The sequence below is a fragment of the Balaenoptera musculus genome, chromosome 19 (assembly GCF_009873245.2).
Source record: "Balaenoptera musculus isolate JJ_BM4_2016_0621 chromosome 19, mBalMus1.pri.v3, whole genome shotgun sequence".
Taxonomy (NCBI): domain Eukaryota; kingdom Metazoa; phylum Chordata; class Mammalia; order Artiodactyla; family Balaenopteridae; genus Balaenoptera; species Balaenoptera musculus.
Genome location: NC_045803.1, coordinates 6,533,694 through 6,548,019, shown reverse-complemented (window position 1 = coordinate 6,548,019; position 14,326 = coordinate 6,533,694). Strand labels below are relative to the sequence as shown.

Here is a 14,326-nt window from a genome sequence, read left to right as displayed (position 1 = left end):
TTAATGTGTACAATGTGATGAGTTTTGACCCACACACTTCCAACCATCACCCCAGTCAAGATAATGAACTATCACCCCAAAAGTTTCCTCAGGCCCCTTTATGTGTTTCTGTGATTCTCAATTCATCTCTCTTTCTCTACACCCCTGGGTCTCTCTCTGTATCTTTTCTTTTCTGTTATCTCTCTTTTCTCTGTGACACTACCCTTCTCTGTCTCCCTATTCTCTGTTTCTATCTCTGCATCATCTTCTTCTCTTTCCTCTTCTTCTCCTTCTCCTCCTCCTCCTTCTCCTCCACCCCCCCTTTGTCACTGGCTCTGAGTATGTGTATCTTTGTGTCTTTCTCTTCCTCTATCTCCCTCACCCTCCATTTGGGCCAGGAAGACTCTGGCCACTTTGCTGAGGGACCACCCTCAACCCCTTCTCTGCCCCTCACCCTGTGACCAGGGCCACCGGACAGAAAGGGGTGGGGATCCAGTCTAGGCCCCCCTCAGGTGACTTACACAGTCTGCCTGGCACAGCCAGGCGTGGGTGAGATTTGGGCAGGGCCACCTGTCAATGGGGAAAGAGGCCAAGAGGCCAGGATAGGGGGTGGGTGGCTCCCGGCCTCTTGGGAAATGGGGCACTGGGTAGGGAACTCAAAAGGTACCTCCTCCCTCCCCGGTTCCTGGGCCATCCAGGGCTGCCTCTTCTGACCTCTTATCCCTTCCAGCTCTTCTTTCTGTCTGCCCCCAACTCTATGCATCCATCTCTAACTGTGTCTCCAAGTCTCTGTCTCCGCTAGGACATAAGAGCCAAAGACTCATCTGATACCTATTTACTGAGCATCTACAGTGTGCCAGACTCAGATCGGTCTGTGAAGAAAAATAGACAAAGATGCCTGGAGATGCTGCCTTTGCAGCTCTCACATTCCTTGAGGGCAAAAACAAAGCTGTCTTGTTCACTTCTGTAATCCAGCACCTGTTGAACGGGAGGTTTTAGAGCCCTGAGACTCGTTTCAGTGTATAGGGAAAAAAACTTAAAAACAAAATTCTGAGGTTTGTTTTGGCTATTGCAATGAATATTTCATGCATTAAGGTGACAAATCCAGCAGCCTACCTCTTTTAAGCCTACAGTCTTTTAAGTTTAGCTTACAAACCTTTTTATTCCAAATATGTGTTTTGATTACAGGAAGGGTTTTGTTGTTGGTTTTTGTTTTCATTTTGCATTTTAATTTTTTAAATTGAAGTATAGTTGATTTACAAAGTTGTGTTAATTTCTGCTGTACAGCAAATCGTACCAATGTTTTCTTTTTTTATTTTTATAAGGATATGGCTGAGTCTTTTTTTAAAATTTATTTATTTTCTTTATTATTTATTTTTGGCTGCATTGGGTCTTCATTGCTGCGCGCGGGCTTTCTCTGGTTTCGGCGAGCGGGGGCTACTCTTCATTGCAGTGCCCACAGTCTTCTCACTGCGGTGGTTTCTCTTGCTGCAGAGCATGGGCTCTAGGCGCGCGGGCTTCAGTAGTTGTGGCACGCGGGCTCAGTAGTTGTGGCTTGCGGGCTCTAGAGCACAGGCTCAGTAGTTGTGGCACATGGGCTTAGTTGCTCCGCGGCGTGTGGGATCTTCCCGGACCAGGGCTCGAACCCGTGTCCCCTGCACTGGCAGGCGGATTCTTAGCCACTGAGCCACCGGGGAAGCCCCCAATGTTTTCTTAGGTCAGTCTCCCAAGGCAATAGAAATAAAAACAAAAATAAACAAATGGGACCTAATCAAACTTAAAAACTTTTGCATAGCAAATGAGGTAAGTCTTTATAATAGTGTTGGGCCCCATTTACAAACTAAGTTAATTAAATATCTTCAAACATTTAAAAACTACATTTCTAAAACCAACTCCATCTCTTCTGGAAGTCCTTCAGTTTTTAGGCAAACGTTCCAGAGCATGTAAATAAATTTATACATCTATGTATATTTTACTTATAAATATGATCAACTGGGACTTCGCTGGTGGTCCAGTGGTTAAGACTCTGCACTCCCAATGCAGGGGGCCCAGGTTCGATCCCTGGTCAGCGAACTAGATCCCACATGCCGCAATCAAGAGCCTGCATGCTGCAGCTAAAGATCCTGCGTGCCGCAACTAAGATCCTGCGTGCCGCAACTAAGACCCGGCACAGCCAAATAAATAAGTATATAAATAAATAAATATTTAAAAAAATATGATCAACATTGCATTCTTTCAAGTATCCCAACACTGGGATGACTCTAACTTAAAAATCACACAGCAATGACCCATTCCAAGCTGAAGTCACAAGACTATCCCCACAGTAGATAAAATTCTAGTAGACATACAGACACCTTAAACACCAAATGTGCAGAGATTCTGCTTCCAACAATATTCATGTTAAGGGTTGGGCCTTCAAACACTTCTATGCTCATTTTGAAAACATATCAGAATTGGAAGAAGATGTTCATATAGGAGAGCAGTTAGGAACCCAGACTCTGGCACCAGCCCCCCCTGGCATTCAATTCTGACTTGACCACCTACTGTCTTCGAGACTTTGGGCAAACCATGTTACCTCTCTGTTTGATATTATTGTTAGTATCCATTAAGGAAGATGATTTCCTCTCAGTTAACTGAAGTTGATTTTGGTCTGGACATTCATGGATTGGGTTCTTCCTGGTGATCCCAGTGAATTTCATGCCCCTATTTATTGTTCATAACTTCTAAAAGGGGTTGGTCAAGGTGGGCCCGGGGCCATCACGTGACTTAATATTTTCATGTACTCATAAAAAGTCAATTACTCCCTCCCATCGCAAAAATTTCACCTTTGGTAAATTTCACCTTGATAAAATTTCACCTTTCTTTGGTTCTTGAGACATCTAAGTGTGCTTTTTCTCAAATCTAAAGATCTTTAGAATGGAGAGACACTGTTCTTTTCATATATTGCCTCTGTCTTTGGACCACATAACTCTTCTATCATAAGATGACACATGGGGCTTCCCTGGTGGCACAGCAGTTGAGAATCTGCCTGCCAATGCAGGGGACACGGGTTCGAGCCCTGGTCTGGGAAGATCCCACATGCCGCGGAGCAACTAGGCCCGTGAGCCACAACTGCTGAGCCTGCGCGTCTGGAGCCTGTGCTCCGCCACAAGAGAGGCCACGATAGTGAGAGGCCTGCGCACCGCGATGAAGAGTGGCCCCCGCTTGCCGTAACTGGAGAAAGCCCTCGCACAGAAATGAAGACCCAACACAGCCAAAAATAAATATAAATAAATAAAAATTAAAAAAAAAAAGACACATGACTGACTTTGAATATATCCTACGGTGTGGCCGCTCTGTGTAACAATTTCCAACTTCATTCTACTCTATGCTGGGCAAACATAAGGTTGCGATAAATGTTTGTGAAGCAAATGGACCATTGTGTCTGATTCTCCCTCTGTTCCTAAATATTTCTCTGCTCGAAACTTCAGCTCCCTTGTTGGACCCTCTTTTCCCTTTCTCTGGGGAGCCACTTACCATCCCATTCGTCTTCCTGGGAGGATGCCTGGCTTAGATGTCTTTTTGTCTTTCTTGGAGCTGGTGCAGCGGGGGGTCAAGAGAGGAAGGCCTCTCTGAGGACAGGGACAGACCTGGGGCTTGGGGATAGGGGTGCATGCATCAGTGTGGGATCACGCGCGGTGCATGTGGGTGGAAGAACCCCAGAAAGCATGTAGAAGCCTGGGTCCTCACCCAGTTCTGCCTGTCTGCCCCCCTCATTTCGGGGAGGGCCTCCAGTCTCTACACCTCCCTGCCCATCCCCCTCTCCTCAAATGGACTGCAATGAGATCTTTCAAATACCCACATCTGACCCTGTCCTTCCTTTTCTCAAGGCCCTCAGGATCAAGGTCAAGTTCTTCTGCCTTGCACTCAGGGCCCAGCACCATCTTCCAGTGACCTACTTTCCCAGCCACGTCACCCATTTCTCTGGCCTCAAACCCCAGCCCCCACCAACCTGGATGATTTGCCATCTCTGGAACACACCAGGTGTTCCCACACTCCCAGACTTTTCTGCAGGTCATTAGCATCTTGAGTATGTCACCCACCCAAACTTCTCCACACGGTGAACTCATATGCAGCCTCCCTCTCCAGCTCTCCCAGCCCCAGCCCCTGCCCAGCCCTCATCTTCTCTCCCTGCACCATCACTTCTACTCCTCCCTGGCCTCTGGTCTCTCCTTTCCGGTCCATTCTGCACATGGCCGCAGAGCTGCTTCAGCTCACATCCCTTCCATGGCTCCCCACTGCCCTCAGGAGAAGCCCTAGCCTCTCAACCTGGGGTCTGAGGTCTTTTGGGATCTGGTCCCTGCTCTCTTTATCTCCCATCACTCTTACCCACACACAGTGGCCTCCCAGCCCTCTCATCTCCCTGCTTTTGCTGCTACAAGGGGAGTTTAGTGGAGAAAGCCACCCCTCAGGTCTAGCTAGGTGGAAGAGACAAGGATGTCTTCCCAGGGAGGAGAAAAATCAAGTTGGGCTGTAAAAGGGAACTAAGGATATCTGGGCTTGAGAGGCAGAGGTGGAATAAGAGCAAAAAGTACCACTAATAATAAAATTCACTCTTTATTGTTCACACGGGTGTGCCAGGCACTGCTGTATGTGTTTCACATGTTTACAGCCTTGAATCTCCCCAACAACATAGCCACCGCCTTATGAGGGATATACGATTATTATCCTTATTTTAGAGATGAGAAAATCTACACACTGAAGGAAGGCACTTCCCGCGGTTGCACGGCTAAGCAAGTGGCGGAGCTGGGAGCCCAACTCAGGTTTGGCCAGACTTGGGACCACTTCTCTGTAGGAAGAAGTCGAGCCCATGGAATAATTGGGGAGGGGGAGATGCTTGGAAGGGATTTTCCTGTATTCTCTTAGTGGCAGGGTTGAGACCTTAGCTGGTTTTCCCATCACTCCTAGTGATGCAAGGATGGGGCTGGGGTAAAATCAGGGAGGATTTGTGCTGTGGTGTCACCGCTTTTATTAAGCATTAAGGGTCGGGTCTGGGCAGGTGGGGGGAAGGTCAAGAGGTGGAGGTCACACATCAGGATCAGTTGGCCTGAATGGTTTTTCGGATCCAGTGGCCGTATCTGCAGACGTCGGTGTAGACGCCTGGCTTCTCCTTGGATCCGCAGGGGATGTTACCCCATGACACAAGGCCTCGGAGACGGTCGCCACACACTAACGGACCCCCAGAATCACCCTGTGGTTAAAGACGGAGAGAGTCAGATACAGACTCGCAGAGAAGGAAAGACAGACAGAAGGAGACACAGAGACATGTAGAGAGGGGGAAAGACACTCAGAGATGGAGAGAAAGACACACATACAGAGAGAGACAGACAGACAGACACAAAGTCACAGAGAGGGAAATAGAAGAGACTGAGGGAGACTCAGAAACACAGAGATCTCTAAAGAGAGGACAGATGGTCTCAGAAATGGGGCTCACCTGCCTGCCCTTCCTTTGCATCCAACTCACTGTGTATCACTTTTCTCTATCTTTGTCTCTTTCTCCCTCTTGGCTGGTCTCTGCAGATCCTTCAATGCACAGGGTTCAGTTTTGGCATCAAAAGGAGAAATCCAATGGACGATGGTGGCAGAAACCCAAGTTAAAAGTGTTTGGGAGTGGGGATGGAGCCCCTTCTCTCCCCAGCTATGGTCCCCCTTCTGCACAGTGTGGCTATTTCCAAGCAGAACCTGTGGGGATTCTGTTGCAGCAGGGACAGTCTCCTGGCACCATCTGCCTCCCTACTGTGTCTCTGTGGTTCTTGATCTCTTCATCTCCATCCTTGTCTCTGCTGACTGGCTCTTTATCTCTGCCTGTCCCTGATTGTGTTTCTGTGTATCAAATTGAGTCTCTCTCCCTTATCATGCCTCTGATTTTCACCCAGCCTGTCTCTGTAAAGCTCTAGTTTGGTCTGTGTATCGGTCTCTTCCTGCCCATCTCTGTCCTTGGCTATGTAACGGGTGGGTCCTGGCGTCCTCACCTGGCAGGAGTCCTTCCCGTACTTCTCATCCCCGGCACACACCATGTTTGGGGTGATCTGGCCAGGGTAGGCGCGGTCACACTCCTCACGGGGCACCAGGTGGAGGTATGCACACTGGAGGATGTTAGGGAAATCACCTGCAAAGAGAGATGGGCCAGGATCTCTTCACAACCCACCCTTCCCATTGACCCTCCAACACCTATAAATCCTCCATCCCCTATTGGTCGTTATTTCCCAATGGTTCCCTTTTTCCTATTTGTCGCTCATTCTCAAAACCCACTTCCATTGCCTGACTCCTGATTGGTCCCTCTTTCCATCAGTCTTCCCTCACATTGGCCTGTCTTCCTCATTAATTACCCCTTCTCTACCGGTCCTCATTTCCTATTGGTTTTTCCTTCTTTTAGTTCCTGCCTTCGCTTGTCTCTCTTCCATTGGTCCCACCTTCTTCAGTAGTTCAGCTGACCTCTAGACTCTCTTCCTCTATTAGTCCCTCCTCTCTTATAGCCCGTCCTCCTTCATTGGACCCTTCTTGCCCATTGGCTCATCCTGATTGGTCACCACTTGACTTTTGGTCTTTCCTAACTGGTCCCTTCTTTCCCCATTGGTTCTCCCTTCTATTGGCCCTTCATCCAAAGGTCTACTCCCTCCTTGCTTCTTTCCTAAATGGCCTCATTCCCCCCCCCCCCATTGGTTCTCCCTTCCTTTTTTGGCCCTTCACTCACAGGCCTACCCTCAATGGTTCCTGCTGATCTATTGGACTTGTTTCTTCCTCTAGTCTTTCTTCTAGTGACCCCTCTTGACCACTGACTCTTCTCAATTGACCCCTCCCCCATTAGCTTTCTCTACACTGTTCGCTTTCTCAGTTCACATCCTTCAGCTGGCTCCCCTGCTTCTTGCATTAGTCCCTCCTCCGTTTATCCTTTTTTGATCATCAGTGCATCCTGATTGGTCCCTTTTGACAACTGGCCCCCTTCCTGATTAGTATCTCCACAGTGACCCTCCGTCCTCATTGACCCTTCATCTTATGGCCCACATCTCCATACCATGCACCTGTTGGTCTACTTTCTCCATTGGTTGCTCACTCATTGGCCCAACTCCCATATTTGCCCTCCCTCCCCGTTGAACTTTCACCCACTGATACACTACCCCATTGATTCTCACCATTAACCCACCTCCCCATGACCCATCACCCATTGATGATGGGTCACCTGCATCATTCTCCCCCTACTGACCATCTGCCATCTTGCCCCAGCCTAGGATGTGGCAGCTGGTGTGGTTGGCTGAGCAGTCTCTTTCCAGGGACAGGGGCTGTATGTGTGCAGAGAATTTGGCTGGACGTGACAGGCGCAACAGCATGATGTCCTGGTCATGGGTGGCGGCGTTGTAGCCAGGGTGGACCACAGTCCAGACAACAGAGCTCTCCTCCTGGAAACTCTCCCTTTGCTGAAGGTTGTGCTTCCCCAGGTACACCTGAAGATTCCTGGGAAAGAGAAGGGCTGGGTCTCACCTGGAGCCCTTGGGGTGCAGCTGAGACTCCAGAGGGGGCTACGGTGGGAGGCGGGGTAGCCTGGTACACCATGAACCATCTGGTCTTCTCCCCTCACAGTCTTCCCAGCTCAGTAAATGACAACTCCATCCTTCCAGAATAACCCGGAGACTATTCTTGACTCTTTATTTCTTGACTCACCTCCCAGCTGTCCAGAAATCCTTTTGTCTCTCCAAAACATATCCAGAATCTGACCCACCATAATCTCTTACCTGGACTACAGTCTCACTGGACTCCTGGCTTTTACCTTTGCCCCTCTATAGTCTGTCCTCCACAAAGCAACCAGAGCTATTTTAACAGTATAAGCCAGTTTTGTCCCTCCTGTGCTCAGAACACTCCTGTGACTCCCATCTTGCTCAGAATAAAGGCCAAAGTTCTCACTGTGGCCTACAAGGTTCTGCACAATCTGTCCCCATCACCTGTCAGTTATCTCCCACTCTCTCCCTTCTCCTTCTGTTCCAGCCACACCGGCTTCCCTGCCTCTCCTTGAACACAATAGTCATCCTCTCACCCCAGGGCCTTTGCACTGGCTGTTCTCTCTGCCAGCAACTCTTTCCCCCAGATATCTGCATGCCTCCCTCCCTCACCTCCTTCAAATGTCACCTTCTCAGTGAGGCCTTCCCTGGAGACCCAATTAAAATGCAAGTATCCACCTCAACAGGCAAGTCCTAGCTCCCTCTCCTGATTTCCTTTCCACCAGAGAACCTAACATCACCATCTGACACACTATATATGTATTGTTAAATGTTTACTTGTTTTACTGTCTCTCCCTCTGCCACAGCCGTGCTATTCGATAGAAGTTTCTGTAATGATGGAAATATTCTCTATCTGCACTGTTTGAAACAGTGACCACTGGCCACAGGCAGCTACTGAGCCCTTGAAGTGTGGCTAGTGGATTTGGAAATTCGTTTCATTTTTATTAATGTAAATTTAATTGGCCATATGTGGCTAATGGCTACTGTATTAGATGGCACAGCTCTAGAATATCAAGATGGGATTTTTGTTTTCGTCAGATACATCCTCCTCGGTGCCTAGACCAGTGTCTGGCATATGATAGGTGTTCAATAAATATTTGTGAAATGGATCAAAACATTACTCCCTTGCTCAGAAACTTTCCATAGCTCCCCATTACCCTCAGAATAAAGCCCAAGTGCCTTATCCCAGTATCCTCTGACCCTCAGTGAACCAGTAATTTTCTTTTCTTAGAACTCTTCAGATTGTTCCCACTTCTTTTGTCCTTGCATTTCCTCTGCCCTGGATGTTCTGCCCTCTTCTTCATTTGGCTACCCTGTCTCATTTTCCATGCCTCAGTTTGAATTTCATCTCATCAGAAAGTCCTTCCTGACACCTTCTTCCATCTAAAGCAGGTACCTCTGTTCTTTTCTCTCATGGAGCCATCCCTGTTTTTTTGCCTTCATTGGACTTAGAGTAATTTGTAATTGTATGGTTTTTCGAGGATTCTATAACTGTCTTCCTGCACCTTTCTGCTCCTGTGTTCCCGAGGGCAGAGACTCTGGGTATCTCCCCCTCTCAGTCTTTGCTGAATTCCCACTGCCCAGCTCAAATCTGGCTCTTAGTGGGTGCTCTTGTTCAATGTGGGCTGAATGAATGAATGAGGATGGTGGGAGTGATGTCATGTTTACCAGCGCTTGGGGGAGACCACCCTGGGGGGGGTCTTGTGTCCATGACCCTGCAAGGTGAGACCCCTGTTGGGGTCTCTCCCCGCTCCCACTGGGATATGGCACCTGTTGGTTTATCACTTGCTACTTCTCTGAGCTTCAGTTTCCTCAGAAGCAAAGAGTCCCTTATTGTGGGGGATTCCAGGAGAGGTATAGAAACTGCCTACCTGGGTACGTGACCCATAGTTAGCGTTGAAAAAAATGGTGGCTGTTGTTCACCAAACTAGTGGTTATTAGTGCCCTGAGGACTAGTCCTGGGTCCTCTATGGTCCTCTATCTATGCCCACTCTTTGGATGATCCCATCCCATCCTGTTGCTTTAAATACCACCTGTTTGTGGTATTTAAAACCTTAATGTTTACCTCCAGCTCTGACCTCTCCCCTGAGCGCCAGCAGCCAACCCGGCATCCTTCTTGAACATCAAAACAGCCAGTTGTTCAAGTCCCATCCCCGGAAGTCAGCCCTGCTTGTTCTCTTTCTCTCCCATTCCACACCACCAAGTCCTGCTGACCCAGCCTCAGAACTCCTCCCCAGGTTTTCAACTTCCCTCCACCCCCAGGGCCACCATCCTGGTCCATCTCAGGACCATGGCAACGGCCTCCACAGGCATCCCTTCATCTCACGCCCAGTTCACTTTCCAGGGTGCTCCTAAAAATGTAAATCAGGTCACGCTGCTCCCCTGATTAAAACTCTATGTGGCTTCCCCCAGCACTTAGAATTAAATCCATCGCTCCCTACAGGGCCCTGTAGAAGGTCAGTTCATCAAAGCAGCAGTTTTGCTTCTTTTCTTCACTGTGATATCCCCAGGGCCCCAAACACTGCCTGACACATATTTAGTAATCAATTAAATACTGGCCAGTTGAACCTGCTTATCAGATGGCCTCATGATGGGACAGGGGGATGTGCGAAGTCTGCAAGACTCCCGCAGGGTCTAATTGCAACCACTCCTCATTCACAGCGTGGAGACTCACGGTTTTTTGCAGTGGGCAGCGGTGAGGACCCACAGTGGATGAATGACGACCCCCCCACAGAGCAAGTGGCCTGAGGTGTAAAGGGCAGCTTGGTAGGGGTGAGACGTCTGCTCACAGGGTCCACCGTGCAGCACCTTATTCTGTTCCTCTGTCTGGGCTGCGGGAGGGAGGGTCTGAGTCAGAGGGAAGTTCTGGAGACATCAGGCACCTCCTCCAAGGTGAACCCCATTGCCGTCTTAATCATCAAGATCATCTCCATCCCCATGCCCCAAACCAGCCCCTTCCTCAAACTCTTCCTCAAACCCACCCCTTCTTCATCTCAATCCCCATCCCCAAAGCCAAATCCATCCCTAAGCGTTCTTATCTTTAAACCCACCTCCAACCAATTTCCCCATCTCTAACCCCATCTCCCAAACCAACCTCATCCTCAAACCCTTCCCCATTTTCAAGACCACCTCCCGCCCCTTCCCCATCTGCATCCCTCATCCCTAATTTAACCCCTGTGTCTTCCTCATTTTAAACCCACCCCCCCTCCATCCTCATGTGTATCCCCATCCCAGGTCCAACCTCTTCCCCATCAACAACCCCCACCCCATGCCCAAACCGCCCCCTCCCCCTCCCTTTTCTGCTTACCTGCAGCGACCAGAACCAGTGTTACAATCAGCATCTTCATGGCCATTCCTGAGAGGGGAAGCCAAATGCTCCATCAGTCCCAGCCTCAGACTTCACCCAGACCCCTCTCTCTTCTCCCTCCTCATCCTCCCCTTCCTGCCCTGCTCTCCTGACCCTTGACTTCTGTCTTTCCCATTCAGCCTCTTGATTTCTTGTCTCCCCGACCCATGTCTTCCATCTGCGGGTCCCACGAAGGCGGGTGCCAGAGAGGACCCAGAACCACGGACTGCTCACCGTGCACTTCACATTATTTTTCTATTCTCGGCTCTAGTTTGCCTGCTTAGTAACAGGAGGAGGGAGGGCCCCTGACATTCTTCCCTCTCCATGGGATTTCTCCTCCTCCCCTTGGCTCTGTGCTTACCTGTTGCTCAACCCCACAACTGTAGGTTCTGGTGGGAGGTGTGATCTTACCTGCTGGGGGCCGGCTGCCTGGGGGTCGACTCTTGGGTTGGGGGCAGGGACAGTACGTGTCACAGGCAGACAGAAAGGGAGACAGACAGAGAGTCAGAAATGCAGGGAACCGCGGGGAGAGAAGTGAGGCTGAAAACAGAGACGATGCCTCAGAGTCAGAGACGGAGGGCAGAAAGCAGAGAATGTAGGCCTGGCAGACAGACACCCTGAGCTCCCTGGCCCCCCTGGAAGAGGCTGGTCCTGTCCTCAGATGCTCCTGGTGTTTCCTTTTAACCTCTGCCTCCCCAGGTCCCCGAGGCAGGAGGGGGACCCACCCTTTTCCTCCTCACCCAGGCCTCCCACGCATATTCCTCCCACCCTCCCACAGCTCTGCTCCTGATGACCTCCCTGACCTCGGCTTCCAGGGAGGGCAGTGCAGGTCCCTGAGCGCACTGGGGGCCCGGATTCCCAGGTCTGAGGGAGGAGGGGGCTGGGGGCTGAGTATTCTGGACCTTCAAGGAGAAAGGAGCTGGGAGTCTGCACACCTGGATCTAAAGGAAGGAAGGGCAGGAGCTTGTTCTCCTCAGTTCCTAGACTTCTAGGTCCTTGAGCAAGAAAGGATCTGAGGGGCTTCCCTGGTGGCACAGTTGTTAAGAATTCGCCTGCCAATGCAGGGGACACGGGTTTGAGCCCTGGTCTGGGAAGATCCCACATGCCGTGGAGCAACTAAGCCCATGTGCCATAACTACTGAGCCTGCGCTCTAGAGCCCGTGAGCTACAACTACTGAGCCCGCGTGCTACAACTATTGAAGCCCGCGCGCCTAGAGCCTGTGCTCCGCAACAAGAGAAGCCACCGCAATGAGAAGCCCACGCACCACAACGAAGAGCAGCCCCCGCTGGCCACAACTAGAGAAACCCCGCGGGCAGTAACAAAGACCCAGTGCAACCAAAAAATAAATAAATAAAAATAAATTAATTAATTAAAAAAAAAAAAAGAAAGAAAGGATCTGAGGACCCGAATGCCTGCGTCCCAGGCAAACACACAGTATCCCCTGTCCTCCTGGACTCCCACCTCTTCTGTGAGCGCTCTGGGGCTTGCAGGCTGTCACTCCTGGGTTCAGCGCCCTTGGGCACCGGGAACCAGGCCCCACGGGTTTAGTGGGGTTGGGGTGATTCACGCACCTGCCTGTAACTCCCTCTGTGGGTGCTGGAGAAACTCAGTGTCCTCGCAAGACAGAGCAAAACCAGCCAGGAAGAAAGCGTGTGTCACCAAGCTGGTACCCGCCCCTGCCCCAGGCTGTGGTGCAGACCCAGGCACTGCGGTGGGGGGGGGGGGGCGGGAAGAGCCTTCGAACAATCAGGCTTTGTCTGCCCCCAGCACCCAGTGCCATGCTCCTGTCAGTTCCATTTCTCAAGCTCTCTTCCGGGCAGGTGGGTGGGCAGCTGCATCAATAGCTTCCCTTTATCTATCTGACAGTCCTGTTGCTGTCCTTTGATTGTCCGCCCACCTCTGCCTGGATATCAGGACTCTTGACCCTCCCGGTCCCCCTCCTCCAAGTCTCTTGCCGTCCAGCTCTCTCCCTGGCCATGGCGGGGGGGTGCCTCCGTGTCTGTCTCTGTTCGTGTCTCTCCACCCCTCTGCCTCTTTCTCCATAGTTTTCTCTGTATCTCTGTCTTTCTCCTTGATTTTCCAAGTCTCTGTTGACACTCTCTAAATCTCTCTTCTTACCTCTCCTAGGTTCCACCTGCGTTTCCAGGAGAAGCATGTGTATGCACAGAGGGGAGTTGGCTCCTGCAGAAGGGATGGCATGGAAGAGGGCAGCAGGGAAGCTAGTGGGACCCAGGAGGACTTCAGGACTTGTTGATGAGATTTAACGTGTGCAGAGACACACAGAAATAAACAGGAATGCAGGAAAAGTGTGATGAGAAACGGGGGTCCAGGAAGCTATGGGGGGATCCAGGGAGATTTGAAGAGGTGTCTTTAAACTTGGGCTTTTTAGTCAGGAGGAGAGAGGTAGTTAAAGGGTCTGGTGCATGCAGGGAAATGGCAGACTGACAGGAGCTGGAGGAATGGGTGTACGTGCGGCCGCCTGGAGGGAAATGGGTGTGATGATCACAGGGACGAGCAAGATGGAAAATGGAAGCTTTTGGGAAAGTCATTGGGTAATAAGTACAACTGATATGAATAATGTCCACCTCAGCACGAGCTTGGGCCTGGCGCTATGGGTAGCATTTAATTCTTGCATTAAATCTAATTGTTACCACCTTTGCTTGTCCCCTGTCACTCCTGGGATGAAAACCAGTTTGGCATTTGATATATTCTCTGGGGCTGCTCCCCTTGCCCCCCAGTTTCCCCCAGGCCCTTCTCACTCATCTCCCCACTGAACTCAGCATCTTCTTCTCAGGACCCACCATCCTCCCAGGTACCAGGTTGGACCGCTCATGGCCCATTGATCCCCCAAGTCTTATCCCACTGCCTCCTCTCTCCGTGTGGTCCCTTCTCTCCATCCCTATGTCCCTGGTCCCAGCTCAGACCTGCTTCTCTCCCACCTGAACCATTACCCCAAACTCTCCCCCTTCTCTGTATCCTTCACTTGACCTCAGAGGCGTCTTCCTGCGTCAGAGCTGACATTGCCTCTGTCTGGCTCACAGCCCTGGCCTGGGTCCCCCAGCATCTCCAAGACAAAGTCCCAGCCCTTCAGCATCCAGAGCAGCACTGGCCAAAAGAAATATAATGCCAGGTACACATGCACTTTTTTTTTTTAATATAAATTTATTTATTTTATTTATTTTTGGCTGCACTGGGTCTTCGTTGCTGCCCGCGGTCTTTCTTTAACTACGGGGAGCAGGAGCTACTCTTCGCTGCGGTGCACAGGCTTCTCATTGCGGTGGCTTCTCTTGTGGAGCACGGGCTCTAGGCTTGTGGGCTTCAGTAGTTGTGGCACGTGGGCTCAGTAGTTGTGGCTCGCAGGCTCTAGAGCACAGGCTCAGTAGTTGTGGCGCACGGGCTTTGTTTCTCTACGGCATGTGGGATCTTCCCGGACCAGGGCTGGAACCCGTGTCCCCTGCATTGGCAGGC

General features: G+C 50.6%; 1 protein-coding gene and 1 non-coding gene across 7 annotated transcripts; one reads left to right on the top strand and one right to left on the bottom strand.

Annotated features, from left to right (window-relative positions):
• The first annotated feature begins 1,979 nt into the window (after positions 1-1,979).
• Positions 1,980-2,052, top strand: TRNAG-CCC. Its single transcript has one exon. It is a non-coding gene; the product is annotated as a tRNA-Gly (tRNA).
• A 2,524-nt stretch (positions 2,053-4,576) lies between these two features.
• KLK6 (kallikrein related peptidase 6) lies at positions 4,577-12,513 on the bottom strand. Of its 6 annotated transcripts, none has more exons than XM_036833511.1 (7): positions 12,430-12,513; positions 11,269-11,397; positions 10,819-10,866; positions 10,186-10,342; positions 7,223-7,470; positions 5,991-6,127; positions 4,577-5,209 (listed from the first exon to the last, which is right to left on the bottom strand). In XM_036833511.1, the coding sequence occupies exons 3-7, from the start codon at positions 10,862-10,864 to the stop codon at positions 5,057-5,059; spliced, it is 741 nt and encodes a 246-aa protein (XP_036689406.1). In that variant the 5' UTR covers positions 10,865-10,866; positions 11,269-11,397; positions 12,430-12,513; the 3' UTR covers positions 4,577-5,056. The 6 variants fall into 6 exon arrangements, with proteins under 6 accessions (XP_036689406.1, XP_036689407.1, XP_036689408.1 ...); XM_036833512.1 differs by having other exon boundaries at positions 11,269-11,299; XM_036833513.1 differs by lacking the exon at positions 12,430-12,513 and adding an exon at positions 12,320-12,420 and having other exon boundaries at positions 11,269-11,299.
• Positions 12,514-14,326: the final 1,813 nt, after the last annotated feature.